General features: G+C 50.4%; 3 protein-coding genes across 15 annotated transcripts in view; 1 reads left to right on the forward strand and 2 right to left on the reverse strand.

Moving 5' to 3' along the window:
• Positions 1-5,039, reverse strand: part of NR1H3 (nuclear receptor subfamily 1 group H member 3) — a 20,972-nt gene extending 15,933 nt beyond the window's left edge. The window contains exon 1 of one of the 5 annotated variants that reach the window (XM_055281664.2): positions 4,904-5,039. In XM_055281664.2, the coding sequence (XP_055137639.1) occupies positions 4,904-4,964 (61 nt within the window). In that variant the 5' untranslated portion in view covers positions 4,965-5,039. The other 4 variants (XM_055281668.2, XM_055281666.2, XM_055281672.2 and 1 more) reach the window with 4 other exon arrangements.
• On the forward strand, positions 4,939-14,789 carry ACP2 (acid phosphatase 2, lysosomal). Of its 5 annotated transcripts, none has more exons than XM_055281676.2 (11): positions 4,939-5,092; positions 5,635-5,730; positions 6,034-6,120; positions 7,983-8,135; positions 8,245-8,343; positions 8,423-8,512; positions 8,950-9,082; positions 10,498-10,580; positions 10,695-10,801; positions 10,910-11,085; positions 13,846-14,789. In XM_055281676.2, exons 1-11 carry the CDS (start codon positions 4,979-4,981, stop codon positions 13,977-13,979), a joined length of 1,272 nt encoding a protein of 423 aa, XP_055137651.1. In that variant the 5' UTR covers positions 4,939-4,978; the 3' UTR covers positions 13,980-14,789. The 5 variants fall into 5 exon arrangements, with proteins under 5 accessions (XP_055137651.1, XP_055137656.1, XP_055137654.1 ...); XM_055281680.2 differs by lacking the exon at positions 4,939-5,092 and adding an exon at positions 5,206-5,283; XM_055281678.2 differs by lacking the exon at positions 5,635-5,730 and having other exon boundaries at positions 4,955-5,092.
• Positions 14,790-14,852: 63 nt separating this feature from the next.
• Positions 14,853-25,237, reverse strand: part of DDB2 (damage specific DNA binding protein 2) — a 29,439-nt gene continuing 19,054 nt past the window's right edge. For 2 of the 5 annotated variants that reach the window (XM_055281673.2, XM_055281674.2), the window contains 7 exons: positions 21,155-21,300; positions 19,437-19,536; positions 19,175-19,352; positions 18,700-18,842; positions 16,108-16,272; positions 15,926-15,971; positions 14,853-15,290 (listed from right to left, as the gene is read on the reverse strand). In XM_055281673.2, coding sequence (XP_055137648.1) covers positions 15,241-15,290; positions 15,926-15,971; positions 16,108-16,272; positions 18,700-18,842; positions 19,175-19,352; positions 19,437-19,536; positions 21,155-21,300 — 828 coding nt within the window. In that variant the 3' untranslated portion in view covers positions 14,853-15,240. Of the gene's footprint in view, positions 15,291-15,920; positions 15,972-16,107; positions 16,273-18,036; positions 18,153-18,699; positions 18,843-19,174; positions 19,353-19,436; positions 19,537-21,154; positions 21,301-25,237 lie in introns of those variants that run through there. The other 3 variants (XM_063640953.1, XR_010121260.1, XM_055281675.2) reach the window with 3 other exon arrangements.

Below are 25,237 nucleotides of genomic sequence, written 5' to 3' on the forward strand. Positions count from 1 at the left end.
CAGACCTGAGTTCAGAAATGATACAGAAGGCAGAAAGGAAAGATGTGACATTTATTTCATCCCTACTACATACATTTATCTTTATGTGCATTATTTCATTTATTCTCACAGTAAACTCTAGGAGATAGTTACTAGCAAGGGGCAAATATCAAATTTGAATACAGGTATAAGACTGGGTGCGGTGGCTCACACTTGTAATCCTAGCACTTTGGGAGGCCAAGAAGGGCAGATTGCTTGAGTCCAGGAGTTTGAGACTAGCCTAGGCAACATGGTGAAACCTCACCTTTACAGAAAAACACACACACACACACACACACACACACAAATTAGCCAGGCGTGGTGGTATCTGCCTGTAGTCCCATCTACTTGGGGGGCTGAGGTAGGAGGACTGTTGGAGCCCAGGAGGTCGAGGCTGCAGTGAGCCGTGATTCCGTGATTGCACCATTGCACTCCAGCCTTGGTGACAGAGGGAGACTGTCTCAAAAAAAAAAAAAAAAGAATACAAGTTTAGCTGATTCAAAAGTTCGAGCTCAAGCTCAAACAAACAAAAATCACAAATACACTCCATTATATAAAACTGCCGACTGGGGCCGGGCACAGTGGCTCACGCCTGTAATCCCAGCACTTTGGGAGGCCAAGTGGGAGGATCACTAGGTCAGGAGATTGAGACCATCCTGGCTAACACGGTGAAACCCTGTCTCTACTAAAAATACAAAAAAATTAGCCGGGCGTGGTGGCGGGTGCCTGTAGTCCCAGCTACTCGAGAGGCTGATGCAGGAGAATGGCGTGAACCTGGGAGGTGGAGCTTGCAGTGAGCCGAGATCGTACCACTGCACTCCGGCCTGGGCGACAGTGGGAGACTCTGTCTCAAAAAAAAAGAAAAAAAAAAAAAAAACACCAGCCGGGTGGGTGCGGTGGCTCACACCTGTAATCCCAGCACTTTGGGAGGCCAAAACAGGTGGATCACCTGAGGTCGGGAGTTCGAGACCAGCCAGACCAACATGGAGAAACCCTGTCTCTACTAAAAATACAAAATTAGCCAGGCGTGGTGGCACATGCCTGTAATCCCAGCTACTCGGGAGGCTGAGGCAGGAGAATTGCTTGAACCCGGGAGGCGGAGGTTGCCGTGAGCCGAGATCACGCCATTGCACTCCAGCCTGGGCAACAAGAGCAAAACTCCGTCTCAAAAACAACAACAACAAAACAAACAAAACAAAACAAAAACTGCCTCTTCAGATGGAAAAAAAATGGCTACCATACCTGGATTTAGGTTTGCTTCTGCCAACACAGAATAAGGTAGTGGTTTCTGTCCTCACCTTCAGGGATTCTGATTTATTTGATTTGGGATAGGCCCACGTATCCATCTAGCTACATGGTTTTTTTTTGTTTGTTTTTTTTTTTTTTTTTTTTTTTTTGCATCTGTAGTTAGGAACTAGAGTGTAAGGACCACAGAATCATCTGGCAGAAAATGCAAAAGCTGGAGGCAAAGGGGTGAAGAAACTAGGACTCAGCTTCGGGCTCTACTATCTACTTGCGCTATAATCCCCACCCTTCCTGGAACAGTTTCTCCCTATAAAAACTGAAATAATATCTGCTTCATCAACCCCTCCTACGTGGGATACTTGCATGCACAAAGAATATAGACATATTTGAGCAAGTGGGAAGAAAAGCAAAAGCTGAATTTGAGAGATAGCTGAAATTTGGTGAGCCAAAGATTTACGCTCTGAAAGTACAGTGGTCTGGCTGGTTTCCAAGAAGAGTAAGAGGCCCATTAAAACAAAACACTCAACTCCCCCCACCACTAATATGCAGCATTTTGCCAATTACCCAAGCCCCCTTTATTTTTTTTTGAGACAGAGTCTCGCTCTGTTGCCCAGGCTGGAGTGAAGTGGCACAATCTCAGCTCACTGCAGCCTCTGCCTCCTGGATTCAAGTGATTCTCCTGTTTCAGCCTCCCCGATAGCTGGGATTACAGGCACATGCCACCACGCCTGGCTAATTTTTGTATTTTTAGTAGAGATGGGGTTTCACCGTGGTGGCCAGGCTGGTCTCGAACTCCTGACCTCAGGTGATCCACCCACCTCGTCCTCCCAAAGTGCTGGGATTACAGGTGTGAGCCATGTCCAGCCTAGGCCCCGTTTAGTTCCACTAATTTGAAAAGGTTTCCTTTGACAGATACCTCTTTATTGAAAGTATTTCAGGTTCACCAATTGCAGTTTAGTAATGCAATTTGAGTAGCCTGCAAGAAGCAGCCCATTATAGACTATTCAACTGAAAATCACAAAACTTGACTTTTTTTTTTTTTTTTGAGATGGAGTCTTGCTCTATTGCCCAGGCTGGAGTGCAGTGGCACAATCTCTGCTCACTGCAAGCTCCGCCTGCCAGGTTCACACCATTCTCCTGCCTCAGCCTCCCGAGTAGCTGGGACTACAGGTGCCCGCCACCACGCCCGGCTAGTTTTTTCTATTTTTAGTAGAGACGGGGTTTCACCATGTTAGCTAGGATGGTCTCCATCTCCTGACCTCGTGATTCACCCGCCTCAGCCTCCCAAAGTGCTGGGATTACAGGCATGAGCACCGCGCCCGGCCAAAACTTGACTTTTAATCCATTCTCAAACTGTGCCCATGCCCAAACTGTGAATTTGGGCAAGTCACTTCCTCTCTTTGTTTCCTAAGCTGTAAAGTAAGAGGACTAGGTTAAATCAGGTATTCAGAGATGCTGATTTATGAAACCTGTAATAAATGGTCTTTGTGAACCATTTGGGATTATATGCAAAATTCCATGTGCGTGTTTGTATGTGTGAACATTTTTCTGGAGGAGAGGCGCAAAATTTTCATGTGATTCATAAAGGGGCTTGTGATTAAATAAGGTTAAGAACTGTTTGGCTGCCGGGCGCGGTGGCTCACGCTTGTAATCCCAGCACTTTGGGAGGCCGAGGCGGGCAGATCACGAGGTCAGGAAATCGAGACCACGGTGAAACCCCGTCTCTACTAAAAATACAAAAAATTAGCCGGGCGTGGTGGCGGGCGCCTGTAGTCCCAGCTACTCGGAGAGGCTGAGGCAGGAGAATGGCGTGAACCCGGGAGGCGGAGCTTGCAGTGAGCCGAGATTGCGCCACTGCACTCCAGCCTGGGCGACAGAGCGAGACTCTGTCTCAAAAAAAAAAAAAAAAACTGTTTGGCTACCCAGGCTTTGGCTCTTACTCTATTTGCTGCTTGGCCTCCTCCATGACAACTCTGGAAGCAAAGTTTAAATCCTGAAGTATATATAAATAATTGAATCTGGAGTCCTAGGGCAAAATAAGGACAGATAATTCTGATCTTTTTTTTTTCTTTTCTTTTTTTTTTTTTTTGAGACACAGTCTTGCTCTGTCATCTAGACTGGAGTGCAGTTGCACCATCATGGCTCACTACAGCCTCAACCTCCTGGGCTCAAGGTGATCCTCCCACCTCAGCCTCCCGAGGAGCTAGGACCACAGGTGTGTGCCACCATACCCAGCTAATTTTTAAACTTTTTTTTGTAGAGAGGAGATTTTCCTAAGCTGCTCCCGCTGGTCTCGAACTCCTGGGCTCAAGCAATCTTCCCACCCTGGCCTCCCAAAGTGCTGGGATTACAAACGTGAGCCACCACACCAAGCCTAATCAGGTTTTTTTTTGTTGTTTTGAGACAGTCTCACTCTGTCACGCAGGCTGGAGTGTAGTGGCATGATCTCAGCGCACTGCAACCTTTGCTTTCCGAGTTCAAGCGATTCTCCTGCCTCAGCCTCCAGAGTAGCTGGGATTACAGGAGCACGCCACCACACCTAGCTAATTTTTTTTTTTTTTTTTTTTTGTATTTTTAGTAGAGACGGGGTTTCGCCACAATGGCCAGGCTGGTCTCGAATTCCTGACCTCAGGTGATCTGCCTGCCTCGGCCTCTCAAAGTGCTGGAATTACAGGTGAGCCACGGAGCCCAGGCCAAGCTTGATCAGTTTTGTTTCCCAAAGATCTGAGGAGATTTGCTTCCAGTAGGCAGACCTGAATCAAAGCATCCCCAGGACCTATGATCTGACCTTCTGCAACCGTCACAGGAGTCACAAAGTCCTGAGGCCAAACTGGCTGCACCTGAATCCTAATGGTCAATGCCAAGACGGCCATTGATTCTGTGGAAACCCCACCTACTCCCACTTTATGATATGCGCCTGCCCCTTACCTCAAAATACCTCCCCACTGGTCTGAAATTCCTCCCCCACGGATTCAGTGCTTTGGGTTTGGAAAGTCTGAACATCCTGTGCAACCCAACTCCTTTGGGAAGAGGCATGACGTCTTGATTCTAATTAACTAAAACTTGGAAGTGGAGGGGAGGGAGGACAGGGAAAGGACTGGAAGGGAAAGTGAGAGGGCTACTGAAGCTTTGTGCGAGGCAGGAACGGTAGGCTAGACTGGGGCAACCTCAAGGACACACGGAGTCCAAAGGGTTGTTTACATACTGTGCCCTGCACCCCAAGCAAAACGTCTCCTAGAGAACAGGGCCAGGGCTCAATCTCCCCCCAAAGGCAGGGGCGTGGAGAGAAGCGACCTCTGCTTTCCCATCCCTCGCCTCAATTCTGCACCCGATCTAGCTATGGGGTCGAGCCTGGAGGGGACGCTGGCTCTCCAGACATGGTCCCGCCCAATGCAAGCGCCACCTTGGTAAGGGATTTCTCCGAGCAGAGGCAAACGCGAACTTATGGCCTTCTTGATCAAGATGAGGTCTTCGAGCCCTGTCTGCCGCGCCAGGTCGGGTTACATTCTTACGCCCCTCCCCCACAGCCAGACCGCTACCCTCCTGCACGCAATCCCACCGAGATTGGGCCTTTTCCCCCCGACCCCAGCTCGTCCCTAAGTAAGATGGCGGCGAACGCACTTCCGGCGTGTGTCCTTACGGGTGCGTCCGGGCGGCTGCTTACAGGTGCCAACCAGCGGGTTCCAGCTTCTTTGCTGCATAGATTACAACGGTGATGGCGGGCAAGCGGTCCGGCTGGAGCCGGGCGGCTCTCCTCCAGCTCCTTCTCGGCGTGAACCTGGTGGTGATGCCGCCCACCCAGGCCCGGAGTCTGCGCTTCGTTACCTTGGTAATGAGAGATGGGGTCACCAAAGAGTTCCCTGAAGCTAGAAGGGCAAAGGCCAGCTGGTGGGGGTCGAGGATCTTGGGAAGGAACAGCCGGTTTAGGAGGGGACGACTGGCCTGGGGAGTTGGGAGGCTGGATTCAGGATTAACGTGGAGCCCTGGCTTGTGGGAGTCAGGATGACCGAATAGGTCGGGGTGAGTCTGCCTTGAAACAGGGAAGTGGTTGAATGGTTAAGACTCATCCCTAAAGAAGCCTTTGGTTATCTTTTTTCCCCAGTTGTCCCCACCACATACGTTGCTTTCACTTCTCTTTTCCCTTCCTACCTGTACCTTGGCTTTGCCTATGGTCTCCAGTAGCATTGCTTAGCTAAGTTAGAATTTCTGGAATCTGGAAGAAGTGACTGACTCCTAGCTGGGGTCTTTTGCAGCAAGTAGGCTTCCCAGAGGGAATGAGACTTCCTTCCCTAACATGGGGCAAAAGGCAGGCTCTGGGTTCCTATCAAGGGGATGCTTCTGACCTATAGGCAAACCATTTTCTTCCCGCAGCTGTATCGCCATGGAGACCGTTCACCAGTGAAGACATATCCCAAGGACCCCTATCAGGAAGAAGAATGGCCCCAGGGGTTTGGTCAGTTAACCAAGGTGGGCCAGCCTTTCCTCAGGATGAGCTGCAGAATGAGTGATGTCTAGAGCAGTCTACAAAACTTGGGGTCCTACTAAACCGCCTTTTCCCATATGGGTGCTGACTTTGACCAGATTTCATAACCTTAATCTCTGTGCCCATGATATTGCTGTGCATGACTGGCCACTTAATGAAAGACTTCTGGGATCAGATTAATTGACTCCAGCAAAGGGTAAACCTGGAAAGCAACAGGGCCTAAACCCCATGGGGCTTGAAGCCACCCCTTCCCTCTAGACCCTCTTAACCCTTGGGTTTTCCCACAGGAGGGGATGCTACAGCACTGGGAGCTGGGCCAGGCCCTGCGGCAGCGCTATCATGGCTTCCTAAACACCTCTTATCACCGGCAAGAGGTAAGGTTGGGAGCTCCAGAGGCAAGGGGAACTGGGTATGCTGCCCTCATCTTTTGCCCTCAGGGAGCCTAAGGCTGAGGCTGGGCACTTTGGCCTCCTTCTTGTATTTTTGGTCACAACTACAGGAAAAGACATCTGAGAGCTGGAACAAAGCCCTAGGAGCTGAGTTGCCCCTGCTTGGCTGGGAAGAGGCAAACTTGATTAAGCATCCAAATTCAGACTTAAGGGCGGGCCTGGCAAAGTGGTTTCTGACTCTGTGAAATCACAGGCTTTCCATCCAAGACATTTATTGAGTACCTATTAAAGGCCAAGGACTGTGCTAGCACTTTGCATTCAGTAGTGCACCATACAGATATGATCTCTGTCTTCATGGAACTTAGAATGTTGTGGGAGTATCTGATGATAAACCAGACAGGGCCAAGATGAAGGACAGCGGGGAAGACATGTGTAGATAGGGCTTGTCTTTTCTTGATCAAGATGAGCTCTTTGAGCCCTGTCTGCCATGCCAGATCGTGCTACATTCCTAGGGCACATCAGGGAGGACTGGTGAGTGTGCCTGCTCCCTGAGTCCTCACCCCACCGCAGGAATGGGGGAAGCTGTTCCTCTGGTTACCACTGTCAGCCTCAGCCGTATCAACAGTCCCTACACATTGTTATTGTTCTCTTAAGGCCTGAGCTTGTCCTTCCCCAGTCTCCTCCTCCCTTTTCATGAGCCACTATCTCTGAATAAGCTCTTCAAATTATTTTTTTTTTAATTTTTTTTTCTTGAGACAGAGTCTTGCTGAGTCGCTCAGGCTGGAGTACAGTGACATGATCTTGGCTCACTGCAACCTCCACCTCCTGGGTTCAAGTGATTCTCCTGTCTCAGCCTCCCGAGTAGCTGGGATTACAGGTGTGTGCCACCATGCCTGGCTAATTTTTGTATTTTTAGTAGAGACAGGATTTCACTATGTTGGCCAGGCTGGTCTTGTACTCCTGACCTCAGCTGATCCGCCCGCCTTGGCCTCCTAAAGTGCTGGGATTATAGGCATAAGCCACCGTGCCTGGCCCAAAATATACACATATATTTTAAAGGGGTCTCACTCTGTCACCCAAACTGTAGCACAGTGCCTCAGTCATAGCTCACTGCAGCCTCAAACTCCTGGGCTCAAGTGATCCTCCTGCCTCAGCCTCCCAAGTAGCTGGGACTACAGGTGCCCGCCACACTTGGGTAATTTTTAAATTTTTTTTTTTAGAGACAGGTTCTCACTATGTTGCCCAGGCTGGTCTCGAGCTCCTGGCCTCAAGTGATCCTCCTGCATTGGCCTCCCAAAGTGCTAGGATTATAGGTGTGAGCCACCAGGCCCAGCCCTTTGTCTTATTTTTTTCTCCCTGGTCTGTAAGGGTCGTCACTGGAGTCAGTTTCTGCCCCAAGGACCCTGATCTAGACAGGGAGAGAGGTGTTATTATGAAACCGGACAGACCAGAGAGCCTTACTGATTGACTCAGCACTTTTGACTGGAAGGGGCATTTCAACTAAGGCCATTCCCACAGGAGTTCTTCACAGGGTGGTGACAACCTCCAGTGGAGTGTTTGGGGGACGGGGAAGGCCAGAGGCCAGAGGAGGGTGAGGGCCAGATGTATGGTAGGTTTACAGTTTGCTGGGTGGCCGTCGAGAACAGGTTCTCCCCTGGGGCTCCACTTTGGGGTGACCAAAACTTCCCACCACACACACACACACACACACACACACACACACACACACACACACACAACATATATACAAGGCTCCACTTCAGGGTGACCAAAACTTCCCCACACGCGCGTGCACGTGAGCGACACACACACACACACACACGTGACTTGTGTTGCTATCTCTGCAGGTTTATGTGCGAAGCACAGACTTTGACCGGACTCTCATGAGTGCTGAGGCCAACCTGGCTGGACTCTTCCCTCCCAACGGGATGCAGCGCTTCAACCCGAACATCTCGTGGCAGCCTATCCCTGTGCACACTGTGCCCATCAGTGAGGACAGGGTGAGAGTGGCCAGCCCTTCCCTGGGGTGGTGAGGGGACAGCTCTGGCCGTGGGCCTGCTGATGCCAGGCTCCTTTCCCCACTGCCTGTTTCCCCGCTTCACTCTACAGCTGCTGAAGTTCCCGTTGGGCCCGTGTCCCCGTTATGAGCAGCTGCAGAACGAGACCCGGCAGACACCAGAGTATCAGAATGAGAATTCTCGGAATGCAGTGAGTGGGGGCAGAGGTGGAGGTCACCACGCTGTCTTTTCCTCAGAGCAGGACTGAGACCCTGACCCATTTTTCATAGCAATTTCTGGACATGGTGGCCAACGAGACAGGGCTTACAGACCTGACACTGGAGACCGTCTGGAATGTCTATGACACACTCTTCTGTGAGGTGAGCCCACTAGGGTGCCCACTGTGATCACTCTTTTCCCTCTCAGCAGGCCCAGGTCACCAGGACGGTAGAACACAGTGCCTGATACCGTCACGCCCCTGGGGAGGTCCAGGGAGGCTGTGCTTGTGAAACACGGGAACTTCCCTCACGGGTGACAGAGATCCTCAGAGTGGGAAATGGTTTATTAATTGTCAGCAGTCCCTGCTGCTCTCTACCCAGAGCTCCTTTCTGCTGAGTCTCACTTTTTGTGCCTGAGCTTCCTTTCCTGTGCCCTGCAGCATCCACACTGCCTGCCATGTCTACTGGTTCCAGCCCCTCTGCCTCTCTCCCCTCTCCCTCCCTCACACACACAGGCACCTTCCCAATGGGGAAGAGAGCTGCCCTCTGGAGAGGCTGGCCTAGGCCTGGGGCACTAACCTGCCCGCTGCGATACACAGCAAACGCACGGGCTGCGCCTGCCGCCCTGGGCCTCACCCCAAACCATGCAGCGTCTCAGCCAGCTAAAGGACTTCAGCTTCCGCTTCCTCTTCGGAATCTACCAGCAGGCGGAGAAGGCCCGGCTTCAGGGGGGTGAGTGACAAGGACAGCATGTCACTCCACTCCTCAGGACCCTAAGGTGTTAAAAATCTGCTGTGGGGGCTTCTCACACACTTCCCTCTCTACTGAAACACTCCCTGCTCTTTCAAAACCAAATCCCCCTCCTCATGCCGCTAGTCACCAAATTTCCCCACCTCTCTTCCTTTCCTGCCATTCATATTCTTTTTTTAAAAAGTTATTTATTTTTTTTCGGGGGGATGGAGTTTCCCTCTTGTCACCCAGGCTGGAGTGCAATGGCTCGATCTTGGCTCACTACAACCTCTGCCTCCTGGGTTCAAGTGATTCTCCTACCTCAGCCTTCTGAGTAGCTGGGATTACAGGCACATGCCATCACGCCTGGCTAACTTTTGTATTTTTAGTAGAAACGGGGTTTCACCATGTTGGCCAGGCTGGTCTCAAACTCCTGACCTCAGCCACCATGCCCAGCTAATTTTTGTATTTTTAGTAGAAACGGGGTTTCGCCATGTTGGCCAGGCTGGTCTTGAACTCCTGACCTCAGGTGATCCATCCACCTCGGCCTCCCAAAGTGCTGGGATTACAGGCATGAGCCGCCATACCCAGCCTATTTATTTTGAGACAGAGTCTTGCTCTGTAAACCCAGGCTATAGTAGAGTGGCGCGATCTCAGCTCATTGCAACCTCCACCTCCCAGGTTCAAGCGATTCTCCTGCCTCAGCCTCCTAAGTAGCTGGGACTACAAGTGCCTGCCACCACGCCCAGCTAATTTTTATATTTTTAGTAGAGACGGGGTTTCATGATGTTGGCCAGGCTGGTCTCAAACTCCTGACCTCTGGTGATCTGCCCCCCTCAGCCTTCCAAAGTGCTGGGATTACACACATGAGCCACCACGCCCAGCCTTGCCATTCATGTTCTTAAGTTTCGCCCACATCAGAAGACCCTCCCTCTCCTAAATGAATAGCTGCCCCAAGAGAACCACTGGGGGCCATTTTGAGAAGGCTGAGAGTGACACACATGCCAGCTTCCTCGTTTGAGCACCTAAGGGCGTGCCTGCTGTCACACCTTTTTGACATCTCAGTTTTCAGAGCATATGGTAGTTACCTGGGCACGGACCCACCCACTGTGTACTCTGAAGCAATCTTAAGTTTACATTTGTTTCAAACTGAAGTGCTTCTGTAAACACAGGCAGGTTTCTACATCCGTGTTAAAATATAGGCAGATACCTTGTTTTGTCTTGCTTCCTTCTGTACATTTGACAGTTCTTAGAGAGGAGGGGTGCCACAGAGTTCTTACATGGTGCCATGACATTAAAGAGTTCTCCGTGTAGGTGATGAGGCCCAGGCCTGGCAGAGGGTGAAAGGAGCACAGATAGGTCGAATTAGAAGGCAGAGGTGGCTGTAGCCAGCAACACCGGGGACTTTTCTCCTTCAGGAGTCCTGCTGGCTCAGATAAGGAAGAACCTGACCCTAATGGCGACCACCTCCCAGCTCCCCAAGCTGCTGGTTTACTCCGCGGTGAGTGCCTGCACTCCCTAGTGCGCTGTGTCAGGCAGGGAGCTGGATTTCTTCTCTGTTCGGTTCCTGCGGGTGTGGGGAACAATGCTGACGGGGAGCCCCTCTGCCCCGCAGCATGACACTACCCTGGTTGCCCTGCAAATGGCACTGGACGTCTACAACGGTGAACAAGCCCCCTATGCCTCCTGCCACATATTTGAACTGTACCAGGAAGATTCTGGGTGAGTGGAGCTAGCAGTGTCCTCTGGAGGGGGCCCTCGGGAGGTGGCTCGGGGCAGCCCAAGGACCCCATGACGGGCAGGCTGAGCAGCCTTCCTTTCGACCCTCAGGAATTTCTCAGTGGAGATGTACTTTCGGAACGAGAGTGACAAGGCCCCCTGGCCGCTCAGCCTGCCTGGCTGCCCTCACCGCTGCCCACTGCAGGACTTCCTTCGCCTCACAGAGCCCGTCGTGCCCAAGGATTGGCAGCAGGAGTGCCAGCTGGCAAGCGGTCCTGCAGACACAGGTGAGCTGTCACCGGCCTCCTTGCTAGTCATGCCCTAGACCAACCTGCAATTCACATCCGCACATCTCAAGAGCTGTCGCACTTCCAGCCATTTGACTGCATTTGCTAGGAGTTCCCTCCCCGACCCCAGACTGCTTTATACCTTGTCCCCACTTCTCACCCTCAGGTGATGTCTCACTTGTATCATCGAGAAAATAAGAGCCAAGAGAGAATCGGCTCATTCTCCCACCACCAGCAACACCAGCTTACTTGCTGGGGGAAGCCACTGCTTAGGGTGGCCTCTCCACCCGCACTCGGGTTCTCTCTCCTCACCTCCTCTGCAAGGAGCTCTGATGCCTCTGCTTCTCTACTGGAGTACTTCCCTCCCAAAAGCCCATCCATGACCTCTGAGAGCCACCTCTTCCCCAGCCACCAGCCTCTTCCCTCTCAGAATGGAATCCTCGAAAGAGCTGCCTGGAATCTGGCTCTGCTTCCTCACCACCTGTTCTCTTAGACTCACATTAGACAGTCTTGTGTCACCTTCCACTACCCTGCAGCCATACTTGTCTGGTGACCAGTGACCTACCAAAGCCAGTGACTAATTCTTAGCTTCTCTCACCTCTCAGCAGCATTACATAATTGGCCACCCCTTCCTGAAACACTTTCTTGGCTTCTCCTGACTTTCAGGCGTCCCTTCCTCACTAAAGAACGGATGACCCAGGACTCATCCCTGGAGCTTTCCCCATCCGTGCACACTCCCAAGTGATCTCATGCAGCCTCATGACTTTATGCCCATCTCCATGGCCACTTCTGTCCTTACACCCTGACTCACAGATTCACAACCTCTTCTCTGAGCTGGAGACTCATATCCAGCTGCCAACTTGAGGTCTCTACATGCATGTTAAGTAAGGCATCTCAAAGTTGCAGTGTCTAAAACCAGATGCTTTTCCTTCCAAAGCTGCTCTTCTTCCAGGCTTCTTTGTTTCAGTCAATGCCACGAGTCACCTAGTGGCACAGTATAACCCTTGGGGTCATTCTGCCCATCCAGCCCACTGCCAGATCAGCTCAACCTTTCAAATATTAATATGTGCTCTTGCCTCCACAGTCCAATCTACCGTCAGCTCTTGCCTGACCGAATGAAAAGCTTCCTAGTTCTTTCTGGTTCTATTCTTGTCCCTACCAGTCTTTCAGCACAGCAGAGTTAACTTTTTTTATTTTTTTGAAATGGAGTTTTGCTCTTGTTGCCCAGGCTGGAGTGCAATGGCGCAATCTCGGCTCACTGCAACCTCCGCCTCCCGGGTTCAAGCGATTCTCCTGCCTCAGCCTCCCGAGTAGCTGGAATTACAGGCATGCATCACCATGCCCGGCTGATTTTGTATTTTCAGTAGAGACGAGGTTTCTCCCTGTTGGTCAGGCTGGTCTCAAACTCTCAACCTCAGGTGATCCGCCCGCCTTAGTCTCCCAAATTGCTGGGATTACAGGCATGAGTCACCGCAGCTGACTTTTTTTTTTTTTTTTTGAGACGGAGTCTCGCTCTGTCGCCCAGGCTGGAGTGCAGTGGCGCGATCTCGGCTCACTGCAAGCTCCGCCTCCCGGGTTCACGCCATTCTCCTGCCTCAGCCTCTCCGAGTAGCTGGGACTACAGGCGCCCGCTACCACGCCCGGCTAATTTTTTTGTATTTTTAGTAGAGACGGGGTTTCACCGTGGTCTCGATCTCTTGACCTCGTGATCCGCCCGCCTCGGCCTCCCAAAGTGCTGGGATTACAAGCGTGAGCCACCACGCCCAGCCTAACTTTTAAAAAATGTAAACCAGTTCACACTACCATCCTCTTAGAATTTTCCAATGGCTTCCCATCACATGTAGAGTAAAATCCAAGTTCTTCACCGTGGCCTTCCAGGCCCTACTCCGTCTGGTCTCCTGCCCCATCTCCTACATGCCCCTTGCTTACTCTGCTCTGGTGAGACTGACTTTCCTGATGATTCTAGCGTGTGCCAGGCTTATCCCCACATCTGAGCCTTTTGCCCTTCCTTCCTCTCCTCTGTCCCATGATACTCTTCTCAGATCATTGTATGTCATTCATTGACTCCAGGTCTCTGTTAAACTTCTCACTTTCTCAATAATGCCTTCCCTGCTGACCTACTTTGCTTTGTCTGTCTGTATCACATTCGTCACTGACCTGTCACTCCTAACTTTTTTTTTTTTTTTTTGAGACAGTGTCTCATTCTGTCACCCAGGCTGGAGTGCAGTGGCGTGATCTCGGCTCACTGCAACCTCTGCCTCCCAAGTTTAAGCAATTCTCCTGCCTCAGCCTCCCGAGTAGTTGGGATTACAGGCGTGCACCACCACGCCCAGCTAATTTTTTGTATTTTTAGTAGAGACAGCATTTCACCACGTTGGCCAGGCTGGTCTCGAACTCCTGACCTCAGGTGATCCGCCCACCTCAGCCTCCCAAAGTGCTGGGATTACAGGTGTGAGCCACTGCGCCCAGCCAACTTTATTTAGTAGAGATGGGTTTTCACCATGATGGCCAGGCTGGTCTCGAACTCCTGACCTCAGGTGATCTGCCCGCCTCGACCTTCCAAAGTGTTGGGATTACAGGCATGAGCCACTGTGACCAGCCCATTTGCTTATTTATTACCTCCCCTCTCCTAGCATGTGAACTCCATGAGAGCTAGGACTCTGTCTTGGCCACCTCTGTGTATCTCCTATATGTCAGAACAGTACCTGGCAATATGATGGAATGCTGACATGACCTTTCTCTTGCCTCCCCCATGCCCAGAGGTGATCGTGGCCTTGGCTGTATGTGGCTCCATCCTCTTCCTCCTCATAGTGCTGCTCCTCACCGTCCTCTTCCGGATGCAGGCCCAGCCTCCTGGCTACCGCCACGTCGCAGATGGGGAGGACCACGCCTGACAACCACTCAGCCCGCTTCCCTCCGCCTCCTGGGGAGGTGGGCTGGGCCTCGCTCCTGACGGTTGCTGCTCCCCAGCCCATGGACGGGAGGTCCCGGGCTGGGCCTCCCTCTGATGACCCCAGCCAGATGAGCGAGTGGGGCTCAGCGTGGCCCGTGGTGCCTGTCACTCAGCATTCCCATGCCTGATGTTTACCAAGTGCTGTGTTGGACACTGGCTTTCTCCAAACAGGATTTGCCTCCTCCACGCTCCCTACACACCTGAGATGTAAACTGGTGGTCAGTGTTCACTCAGGACCTAGGATCAGAAAATGGCAGAGTTGGTGCTGGATCCGCCTTGCACTTCTATCAAGCCCTGTTCTTTTTCCTCCAGCCTGAAGTATTTGGCAAATAGCTCAGAGGGACACGGTCTTGCCTCTCAGTGCTTATTTTAGTGGGAAAAACAGCTAATACCAGGGGTACAAACATTGGCTCCCAAGGAACTGGATCACCCAACAGCCAGCCAGCCACATTTCCCTGTGTCTGGCTAGAGCCACCATTAGACTCAGACAGAATGCTTCAGGAATCTTTGTCACCCCTTCAAATGGAGCAGGACGGAAGGGTGTCTGTACTTGGGGGGGAGTGGGGAGTGGTGGGAAGGGAGGTGCTTGTCACACGAATCAGGAAACTGCTCTCCCTCAGCTGGGCTGGGGTCTCCAGGGACCTGAGCTACATGCAGGTTGTGAGCTGGAAAAGAAAGTTCTAGACTGTGGCCCAGAATAGGGCTGGGGCAGCTCCCAGAGAATGAATAGTGCTGTTTCCTATTGGACTGATAGTGTTGTTTTCTGTGCCTTTTCTTCATTTCTGAGACGCAAGAAGCTCTCTGACCAGGTCACTTCTGGAAGATCCACGCAGAAGCTGTCGGTGTGGTTTTATTGGCCATATCAAAAGTGAGCACAAATCAAATAACTGCTTGATCCCTCTGCTACCACCCACTGAGAGGAGAAAAGTCATTTAGTTACAAGATAACCTTGGTTCCAGGCTAGATACAGAGGGGCCCTTGGGGCAGCTGTGTCACCAACTCTGGAGCAGTCTCTGGAGGCAAGTCCAGAGCATTAACACCAAAGTGTCCCAGTCCCACAGTGCCCCAGGTCCCAGCACCCCTGCTCCAACCCTAGCCTTGGTACTTTTGGCCCTTTAACAAATCGCCACCTCTGCTTGCAGGACTTGATCCCATGTGTGGGCTCCAAGGCCTTGTCTGGCCCACACCTTCTTTAGTGTCTCTCATGTCCGTGTCCTGGCTTCCTCCTGGCTCCAGATGAGAACGTGGTAACCTAGGAGGAGTGAGACCAGTCTGACTTACACCTTCCATTACCAATCTCTCAGAGCCTGGGGCTGGCTGGCAAACCCAGGATTTGGTAAAGAAATACTAGGAAGGCCGGGCACAGTGGCTCAAGTCTGTAATCCCAGCACTTTGGGAGGCTGAGGTGGGCGGATCATGAGGTCAGGAGATCGAGACCATCCTGGCTAACAGGGTGAAACCCTATCTCTACTAAAAATACAAAAAATTAGCTGGGCGTGGTAGCGGGCACCTGTAGTCCTAGCTACTCGGGAGGTTGAGGCAGGAGAATGGCGTGAACCCGGGAGGCGGAGCTTGCATTGAGCCGAGATCGCGCCACTGCACTCCAGCCTGGGGGGACAGAGTGAGACTCTGTCTCAAAAAAAAAAAAAAAAAAAAAAAAAAAAAAAAGAAATACTAGGAAACTGGACAGTAGCCAGGCATTGCATGACCAAGACAAAGCCAGAGGAATGGAGAGCCTCGGCTAAAGAGACCACTGTCTCCCAGCCATCTTCTTCCGGGCCACTGCCCTGGGGTGAATGTGGCAGGGCAGGGCTGAGGCTGGCCCACACTGAACCTTGGGAAGTAGGATTGGGCTCGGCAAGTCAGAGACATTCTCCTCCTACTCACCCATTGCAGAGGCCAGCGTGTCCCCCATGGGATTGAACTCATTAAGCTGCAGAGACAAGAGTGTCAACATGAGGAGAGGGTGAAGGTATTAGCAGAGACACCTAATTTCTGGTCATTTTTGGTCAATAAGGTAGATTGAATCCCTGCTTCCTCCCATCATTATTTGAGGGCCCAAGCCTCACCGAACTGATGCCAGAAGATTCTGGGTCATAGAGCTGACACATCATCTTCCCTGAGTTTCCATCGAACACATCGATTGTCCTCAATTCATAAGGGGTACAACTTTTGAAATTAGGATCTGGGTATCGGCCCACAACAATGAGGTTGTAGCGAGGATGCCAGGCTGCCTAGGAGATGGAGAGGCCGGTTATGAGGGTATACGCAGAACATGATCAAGAGGGACATCAAAAACAAATATCAACAAAGAGGAACATCAAAAGTATTCTTTGGGCCGAGCGCGGTGGCTCACGCTTGTAATCTCAACACTTTGGGAGGCCGAGGCAGGTGGATCACGATGTCAGGAGATCGAGACCATCCTGGCTAACATGGTGAAACCCCGTCCCTACTAAAAATACCAAAAAAAATTAGCTGGGCGTGGTGGCACATGCCTGTAGTCCTAGCTACTTGGGAGGCTGAGGCAGGGGAATCATTTGAACCCAGGAGGTGGAGGTTGCAGTGAGCAAAGATCATGCCACTGTACTCCAGCCTAGGTGACAGAGCAAGACTCTCAAAAAAAAAAAAAAAAAAAAAAAAAAAAGTAGTATTTGCCAGTAACAAGCCAACCTAATAATGGAGATAAGTCTTAGAGAAAACTACAAGAATGGTTTTAGGTTGTGTGTGCCTCTGCCATTGCACATTTTTAATCCCTAGCTGGCCTCCCTGGCCCTCAGGGCACCTTCAGGCCTTCTCCCTCATTTGCATTTCCTAAGATCATACCAACTGATAAACGTTTTAACATCAGCCTGACACAGATACTGACCTAAGAGGCCTACAACAAAGCAGAAAAAGCCTCTGGTGACCAAACTCTAACAGGACTTGAGTTCTGGAGGAGCCCCACTGTCATCCCGTCTCCATCAACACGAATAACTAAGAGCTGAGTGTAAAATTGCTACTGGCTAAAAAAGAGAAGGAAACCCACGTTCCCCAGATCACCCCACTAAAAACAAATCTGGCAGTTATTAAAATGGCAGAATTGGATGGGATTTTCCTAAACTTCTCAAGGAAGTTTTGAAGAAAGACACATCGTTGGTAGAAAGGAAGAAATAGTACATGCGAAGGCTTAGAAATAAGTCACAAATCACACACAGGAAGCTGTAATGACTTACGACACCAGGCTAGATACAGACTGGGACATGCAGACAGATGGATTATCAGGAACACTGATGGATTAACAGGAACACCAACTGGGGAAGGATTCTTGACATTTATTAAGAGCTTGGATGTGACTGAGGTACATGGGGGCCACTCAATATTCAATCATCATTTATTGAGTACTTACCAGTACTTACCAGGTGCTGGGCATGGGGCCAAGTGCTTTAAGTATACTGACTCATCCTCACAACAACCCTATCAGTTAGAGACTAGTATTCCCTTTTTGCAGATGAGGAAACAGATCCAAAATATAAGTAATTTGCCCAAGGATTCTAACCCGAGGGGTCTGGCTGCTGGAAACTGGCGCTCTCCACCACTATGCTGAACTGACCAGAGAAGTACAGGCATAAAACCTGAAGATTTGAAGAGGATCTGTAGTTTTGGAAAAGAATGCAGAACTAGCAGAGCTCAGGCTGCATGGGGGCTCAGGCAAGAAGGCATCAAAGGACTTGAAAGCTGTTAGTCTTGGGGACTAAGGATAGAGAAGCTATTAACAAGAGCCTGAGAAAAGGTGGGAAAATAAAAGACTTATTTTTATCATTAGAAGCACGGAAACCTGCACGACAAACCAAGAAGGCAAAGTTGCCAGGCGCGGTGGCTCATGCCTTTAATCCCAGCACTTTGGGAGGCCAAGGTGGGAGGATGGCTTCAACCTAGGAGTTCAAGACCAGCTTGGGCAACATGGCAAAACCCCATCTCTATAAAAAATAAAAAAATTAGCTGGGTATGGTGGCGCATACCTGCAGTCCAATCTACTTCCAAGGCTAAGGCAGAAGGATTGCTTGAACCCAGGAGGTTGAGGCTGCAGTGAGCTATGTTTGTGCCACTGCACTCCAGCTCTTGACAGAGCAAGACCCTGTTTCAAGAAAAAAAAAAAAAAAAGGATCAGCCTGGGTAACACAGGAATACCCTGTCTCTACAAAACAAAACAAAAAAAAAAAACAATGAGGCAGGAGGATCGCTTGAGCCTGGGAGATCAAGGCTGTAATGAACCATGATTGCCCCACTGTACTCCCACTTGGGTGACAGAGCAAGACCCTGCCTTAAAAAAAAAAAAAAAAAGTGAAGGTTTGTGCGTCAACTGTACACAGGTAACCGAAGCTGAGAAGACAGAACAGAGGGTCAGGATCTTTGAAAATTCTCACAGTGAGATGAGAGCTGGGCTGAAAAAACTCAGAAAAATACCTTATCAGAGAGACAGAAAGAAAACGCAACCATATGGGATGGCAGAAGTGGGATAAAAGGAAGAGAGAGAGCCAAAGGGTAAGAGATGCTCTGTGCTCGGGCCAGGAGCGGTCTGGGGCGGCAGGCTTACCACATCAGCCCTTCCCCACCGTGGGCAGACCTGCTCCAGCCTCATGATCACAGCCGCCTTCTGCGAGCTCCTTCCCACCGCCACTCACCTTGATGGGTGTGAGGTGCTGGAAGTGACGGTGAGGGTGCGGGATCAGGCCCAGGGGGCAGTCCCACTGGGAAGCAGAGTAAACTCGGATCTCGCTCTTCTGGTCGGTGGTCAGAAGCCGGGCTCCATCGGGACTGAAACAAGCTGGCAAAGTGAAAAGCACCTGAGCTGAAGGAACCACAAGCCCTCTGTGGTCCTGACCTTGCAGGCCTTCTCCTGCAGGGGTGCCCTCCCTCCCACTCCTCTCCAGACCGGAGCGGAAAGGAAGAGGTGAATCTGGGCTGTGAACAACAACAAAATTCTGGAAACTCAGCAGCTGATGGGGACAGCCACAGCCACAAAGGTTCCCAGACATCAGCTTGGCAGACGCTATCAGGGGTAAAGGTTTGACGTAGTGGCTTCCACAATGAGGGAAAACCCCAGCAGTGGTCAGCTAGGCAGGGTCTGCAGGAGAGATGAGGTCTGGGATATCACACCTGCGTTGACAGGATGCCTGTGCGGCAGCGAGTAGAGGAAGCTGGCTTTCCCTCTAACCTGGCGCAGGTCCCAAATTTTCACTGTTTGATCTACGGAGGCTGTGGCCAGGAACCAATCACAGCATGGGTTCAGGGCCACATGCGTCACTTTCTTTTTGTGCATTCTGAGATTCCAAAGCTGCAGAAAAGAGCTCGGTTCAGGTGGGGACACAGAACCGAGGCAGGGGTGAGGGAGGGAAAGGCAGGACCTCGGAGAACGCACCTCTTTGCCATCCATGTTCAGCAGGATCACGTTCCCCACGTTGTCTCCTGTGACCACCATTCGGCTACTGGCAGACACATCTAGGCTACAAAACCAGATGCTGTAGGGAGAGACTGTGTTGTAAGATTCTCGGGGACAGAGATGGGCCTATTTACTCACTGTTGCCGCTGTGGTGACTAACCCACAGCGGGCATTCAATAAATATTTGTTGAATGAATGAATAACTGTCTTGCCGTGGATTCCTAGCGAGGAACATTCAGACTGCTCTACCGTCCAGACAGAGGGGATTGGGTAATGGGGCTCAGAAATCTGTCTGGTTATGGCTGGGCCCAGGATCCCCAGCTCCTAAGAGTCCCTGAAGCAGACAAAGCTCAGACCATAAAGCAAGCCCCGAGGCACGCCTGCCCCCCGTACCCCAGGTTCTGAACAAGCCTCCTTTACTGCTCTCTCCTTTCACTCTCCACCCTTTGGGCCAAAGGAGACACAAGCCAAAGAGGGATTGCCTGGCCCTGTTCCTCAGAGCTGGCTAGAAAGGCACTTCTGCCCCCTTCTGAACACTGAGGGAAAAAACACACAACCAGGAGCTCTTCTGGTCCCTCAAACCACTGGACTGGGAGGCTGACTAGGGGGGTGCTTCAGGGATCCTGCTATGCAGCCAGAAGAGCCCAGCTCACAGTTTTTCTCTCAAACCCTCAAATCCATGCTACACTGCCTTTTGTCATCCCCTATGAGTATCTTCAAGCAGGAAGGTTTCTTGCGGAAGAGTAGCCTGGAGCCTTGTCTATCCAATCGCCTGCTGAATTGCGCGTGCACTCCTCATCCCTGCGGGACAGCCCAGGATCCCATCCAATGCTAGTTACATCCCAGCACCCTCATTTAATTCCTCAGGGAGCAGTAAGAGTCACGGCTCTAGCTGGAAATCAAAGTGACGAGTATGCTGTAATTTCTTTTCTTTTTTTTTTTTTTTTGAGATGGAGTTTCGCTCTTGTTGCCCAGGCTGGAGTGCAATGGCGCAATCTCGGCTCACTGCAACCTCTGCCTCCTGGGTTCAAGCGATTCTCTTGCTTCAGCCTCCCAAGTAGCTGGGAATTACAGGGGCCTACCACCACACCCAGCTAATTTTTTGTATTGTTAGTAGAGATGGGGTTTCACCATGTTGGCCAGGTTGGTCTCGAATTCCTGACCTCAGGTGATCCACCCACCTTGGCCTCCCAAAATGCTGGGATTACAAGCATGAGCCACTGCACCTGGCCACATTCTGTAATTTCTCCAGCCACTTTCTCTTGGGAAGTCCAGAGCACTTTATGGAAAAGATTCCATCCATGTATAAGCTTCCACCCAGGAACAGGTCAGGTCATTATACCACAGTGAGTGCTGGGAATTGAGTCTCAGGTTCTGAGCTGTTGCTCCATTCTCTAGCTGGCTTTCTGGGTCCACGCCATGCTGGCTTATCTAGTGAGGGCCAAGGTCCAGTCTAATACAGGTATGACTTACAGAAGAGCTGAGGCTCCAGAACACCTTCCCAAAGCAGTAACCCACCTGGACCACAGTGACGCAGCCAAGGAGCAGTTTGAGAGAAAGAAAGAAGGGCGGAAAGTGGCTGACATCTTTCCTTTCTTCCCTGGGCCAGGTTGGGTTAAGGAAATGGCATCTGGATGCTCTTGCTGGAACCACACCTAAGCTTAGAAGCCCTTTCCCCTGCTAGTTAAACTACTCACTTGATGGTGTCTGAGCTGGTAAAAACTCGTAGAATGTTGCCTTTAAAGTCTTGCAGCCTAGTTGTTCCCTCCATTGAGGAGGCGTAAAACTGGTTGGTATTGAGAGGGTTAAACTTCAGCCCAGTGATGCTCCCTCCAGCTCCAATCTAACACGAGGAAGGAAAAAGCCAGTGAGTGATGATGGGCCTGGCAGTGAGGAACCAGGCCTGGGCACACGTGCTGCGCCGTCACAGAAGCACCCCTCGAGCAGCGCTTGGGGCCAGGTCAGCTTAGACACCTAAACACTAGGATGCTCTCCACAGGGCCTTCACTTCTTTTTCTTCTCCTTTGAAATAGGGTCTTTCTCTGCCACTTAGGTTGAAGTTCAGTGGCACAAACATGGCTCACTGCAGCCTTAATCTCCTGGGCTCAAGCGACCCTCCCACCTCAGCCTCCCAAGTAGCTGGGACTACAGGTGTGTGCCACCATGTCCAGCTAATTTCTGTATTTTTTTTTTTTTTTAAAGATGGGGTTTTGTCATGTTGCCCAGGCTGGTCTTGAACTCCTGAGCTCAAGTGATCCTCCTGCCACGGCTTCCCAAAGTGCTAAGATTACAGGCGTGAGCCACTTTGCCTGGCCCCTTCGTTTCTTTCTTTTTTTTTTTTTTATTTTTATTTTTTTGAGATGGAGTCCTGCTCTGTCACCCAGGCTGGAGTGCAATGGCGCAATCTCGGCTCACTGCAACCTCTGCCTTCCAGGTTCAAGCGATTCTCCTGCCTCAGCCTCCCAAGCAGCTGGGATTACAGGTGCCCACCACCACACATGGCTAAATTGTATATTTTTAGTAGAGACGGGGTTTCACCATGTTGGCCAGGCTGGTCTGGGACTCCTGACCTCAGGTAATCCGCCACTTGGCCTCCCAAAGTGCTGGGATTACAGGTGTGAGCCACCGTGCCCAGCCTCCCTTCATTTCTTAAGGCTTTATTTTTACTTTTTTTTTTTTAATTAACATATAGCAAATTTGGGGTATACAGTTCTCTGAATTTTAACATATGTATAGATTTAAATAACCACCACCCAAATCAGGATGCAGAACATTTCCAACAGCCCAAAAACTCCACCGTGGTATCCCATTGCAATCACACCCTCCCCTTGCCCCCAGCCCCTGGCTGATCTATTCTCCATCACTATTGTTTTGCCCCATAGAATGTCCTATAGACTGAGCACAGTAATCCCAACACCTGGGGAGACTGAGGCAGGGGGATCGCTTGAGGCCAGGAGTTCAAGACCAGCCTGAGCAATATAGGGAGACCCCATCTCTACACACACACACACAATTTAGGCATGGTGGTAGGTGCCTGTGGTTCTAGCTACTCAGAAGGCTGAGGTGGGAGGATGATGGAAGCCTGGAGGTCGAGGCTGCAGTGAGTTGTGATCACATCACTGCACTCTAGCGTGGGTGACAGAGCAAGACCCTGTCTCTAAAAATAAAATTAAATTAAATTAAAGATAGAATGTTGACCGGGCGCGGTGGCTCACGCCTGTAATCCCAGCACTTTGGGAGGCCGAGGCGGGCGGATCACCTGAGGTAGGGAGTTCAAGACCAGCCTGACCAACACGGAGAAACCTCGTCTCTACTAAAAATACGAAATAGCCGGGCGTGGTGGCGCATGCCTGTAATCCCAGCTACTAGGTAGGCTGAGGCAGGAGAATCACTTGAACCCGGGAGGTGGAGGTTGTAGTGAGCCGAGATCGTGCCATTGCTCTCCAGCCTGGGCAACAAGAGCGAAACTCCGTCTCAAAAAAAAAAAAAAAAAAAAATAGAATGTCATGTAAATGAATTAGGCAGTATGCAACCTTTTGAGACTGTCTTGTTTCATTTCACTCATCATGCCTCTGAGATTCATCTGAGTTTGCTGTATCAAGAGCTCATCTCATCTTATTGCTGAGGTATCCATTGTATGGATGTGCCCTAATCTGTTATTCCCACAGTGCTCTCTTTAGAAGAGCTTCAGCTCAGAGCAGTGGCTGAGTTAGGAGGGCAGGAGTCAGATCTGTGCCCCTTCCTATTCTTCCAGACATCCCAGAAAATGATGATGAAAATAACCATGATAATATCAATGGCTTAACCTTATTAAGTGCTTACTATGTACGAGGCACTGGTTTTTTGGGGGGATTTTCTTTGCTGTTGTTTTGTTTTTTTTTTTTTGAGATGAAGCCTTGCTCTGTCGTGCAGGCTGGAGTGCGGTGGCACAACCTCAGCTCACTGCAGCCTCCACCTCCTGGATTCAAGTGATCCTCCTGCCTCAGCCTCCTGAGTAGCTGAGATTACATGCCCACACCATCACACCCGGCTAATTTTTGTATTTTTAGTAAAGACAGATTGCACCATGTTGGTCAGGCTGGTCTCTAACTCCTGACCTCAGGTGATTGGCCTGCCTTGGCTTCCCAAAGTGCTGGGATTACAGGTGTGAGCCACTGCGCCCGGTCAGGCACTGTTTTAAGAACTTTACATCCCCAAGATGTAAAGATCTCCACTTCTCCGCCTGTCTCCACTTTTTCTACTTCTTCTTTACGCTGCAGCTATCCCAGCCTCATAAACCTGTACAAGTTCTTCTATGCAACAACCACTTAGCTATTGCAACATACTAACTGGCACGTTCCCTTCCCTCTATAAAACGTTCTGACCTCACCGTCGTTCTAATGCTCATGGTCTGCCAAATGCTTGCTGGTAGTATGACAATCTTCTGCTCCCTCCAGTTGAGTCTATGCTTACCAAACCAAGGCTTGGTTGTAGCTGTTCTCAAACCTGTTTATTCCAATTGTATCTTTTACTGCAATTAACACCAAATTTAATTAACCACGTAAACTGATGAAATACATGAAAAAACAAAGCCCATTATTACTACTATAAAAGCTGTGTTGAAAGCTTTGGAAGAACTCGATAATAAGTTGCAAAAATAATAGCTATTAGCTGGGCACAGTAGCTCACATCTATAATCCCAGTATTTTGGGGGGCTGGGGCAGGAGAATCGCTTAAGGCCAGGAGTTTGAAACCTTGATGCACTGGTGAAATCCTGGCTCAGTGTAGCCCCAACCTCCTGGGCTCAAGCAATCCTCCCGCCTCAGCCTCCCAAGTAGCTGGGGCTATAAGTGTGTGTCACCGAATTTTTTTTTTTTTTTTTTTTAGAGACACGGTCTCACTCTGTAACTCAGGCCGGTCTCAAATTCCTGGGCTCAAGCAATCCTTCCACCTCAGCGTCCCAAAGTGCCATTACAGGCATAACCCACTGGGTCCAGCCTCTGTAAAAAATTATTAAAAATTAGCTGGGAGTGATGGTGCACACCTGTGCTCATAGCTGTTCGAGAGGCTGAGGCGGGATGATGACTTGAGCCCAGGAGTTCAAGGCTGTAGTAAGCTCTGATCCCGCCACTGCCTTCCAGCCTGGGCAGCAGAGCAAGATCCTGTCTCTATTAGGAAAAAAAAAAAAAAAAAGAAGAGCCATCGGCCGGGCGCGGTGGCTCACGCCTGTAATCCCAGCACTTTGGGAGGCTGAGGCGGGCGGATCACGAGGCCAGGAGATCAAGACCATCCTGGCTAACACGGTGAAACCCCGTCTCTACTAAAAATACAAAAAATTAGCCGGGCGAGGTGGCGGGCGCCTGTAGTCCAGCTACGCAGGAGGCTGAGGCAGGAGAATGGCATGAACCCCGGGGGGCGGAGCCTGCAGTGAGCCGAGATCGCACCACTACACTCCAGTCTGGGTGACAGAGCGAGACTCCTTCTCAAAAAAAAAAAAAAAAAAAAGAGCCATCAAATTAAGCATAGGGTGAGATACTTACAAAAGATTAAGGTAATAAAAATGTAAAAGGAATCTGCAATCAGATTGCTTCACAACTGTCTTTACTTTGTATACTGAAAACCTTAAATTCGTATCAATATCTTCAATTCAAATTCAACACCACAGAGTTTATTCGAGTTTCTCTCTTTCCATGTTTATAATTCCCTTCTTTGACAGTGAAAAATGTGGTTCCCATTTTACTCAATATACTTACATATTTGATTAATCTCCTTGTATGGAACCAGTCTTCCACTATCGCTGC

Source organism: Symphalangus syndactylus, chromosome 6 (assembly GCF_028878055.3).
Source record: "Symphalangus syndactylus isolate Jambi chromosome 6, NHGRI_mSymSyn1-v2.1_pri, whole genome shotgun sequence".
Classification (NCBI taxonomy): domain Eukaryota; kingdom Metazoa; phylum Chordata; class Mammalia; order Primates; family Hylobatidae; genus Symphalangus; species Symphalangus syndactylus.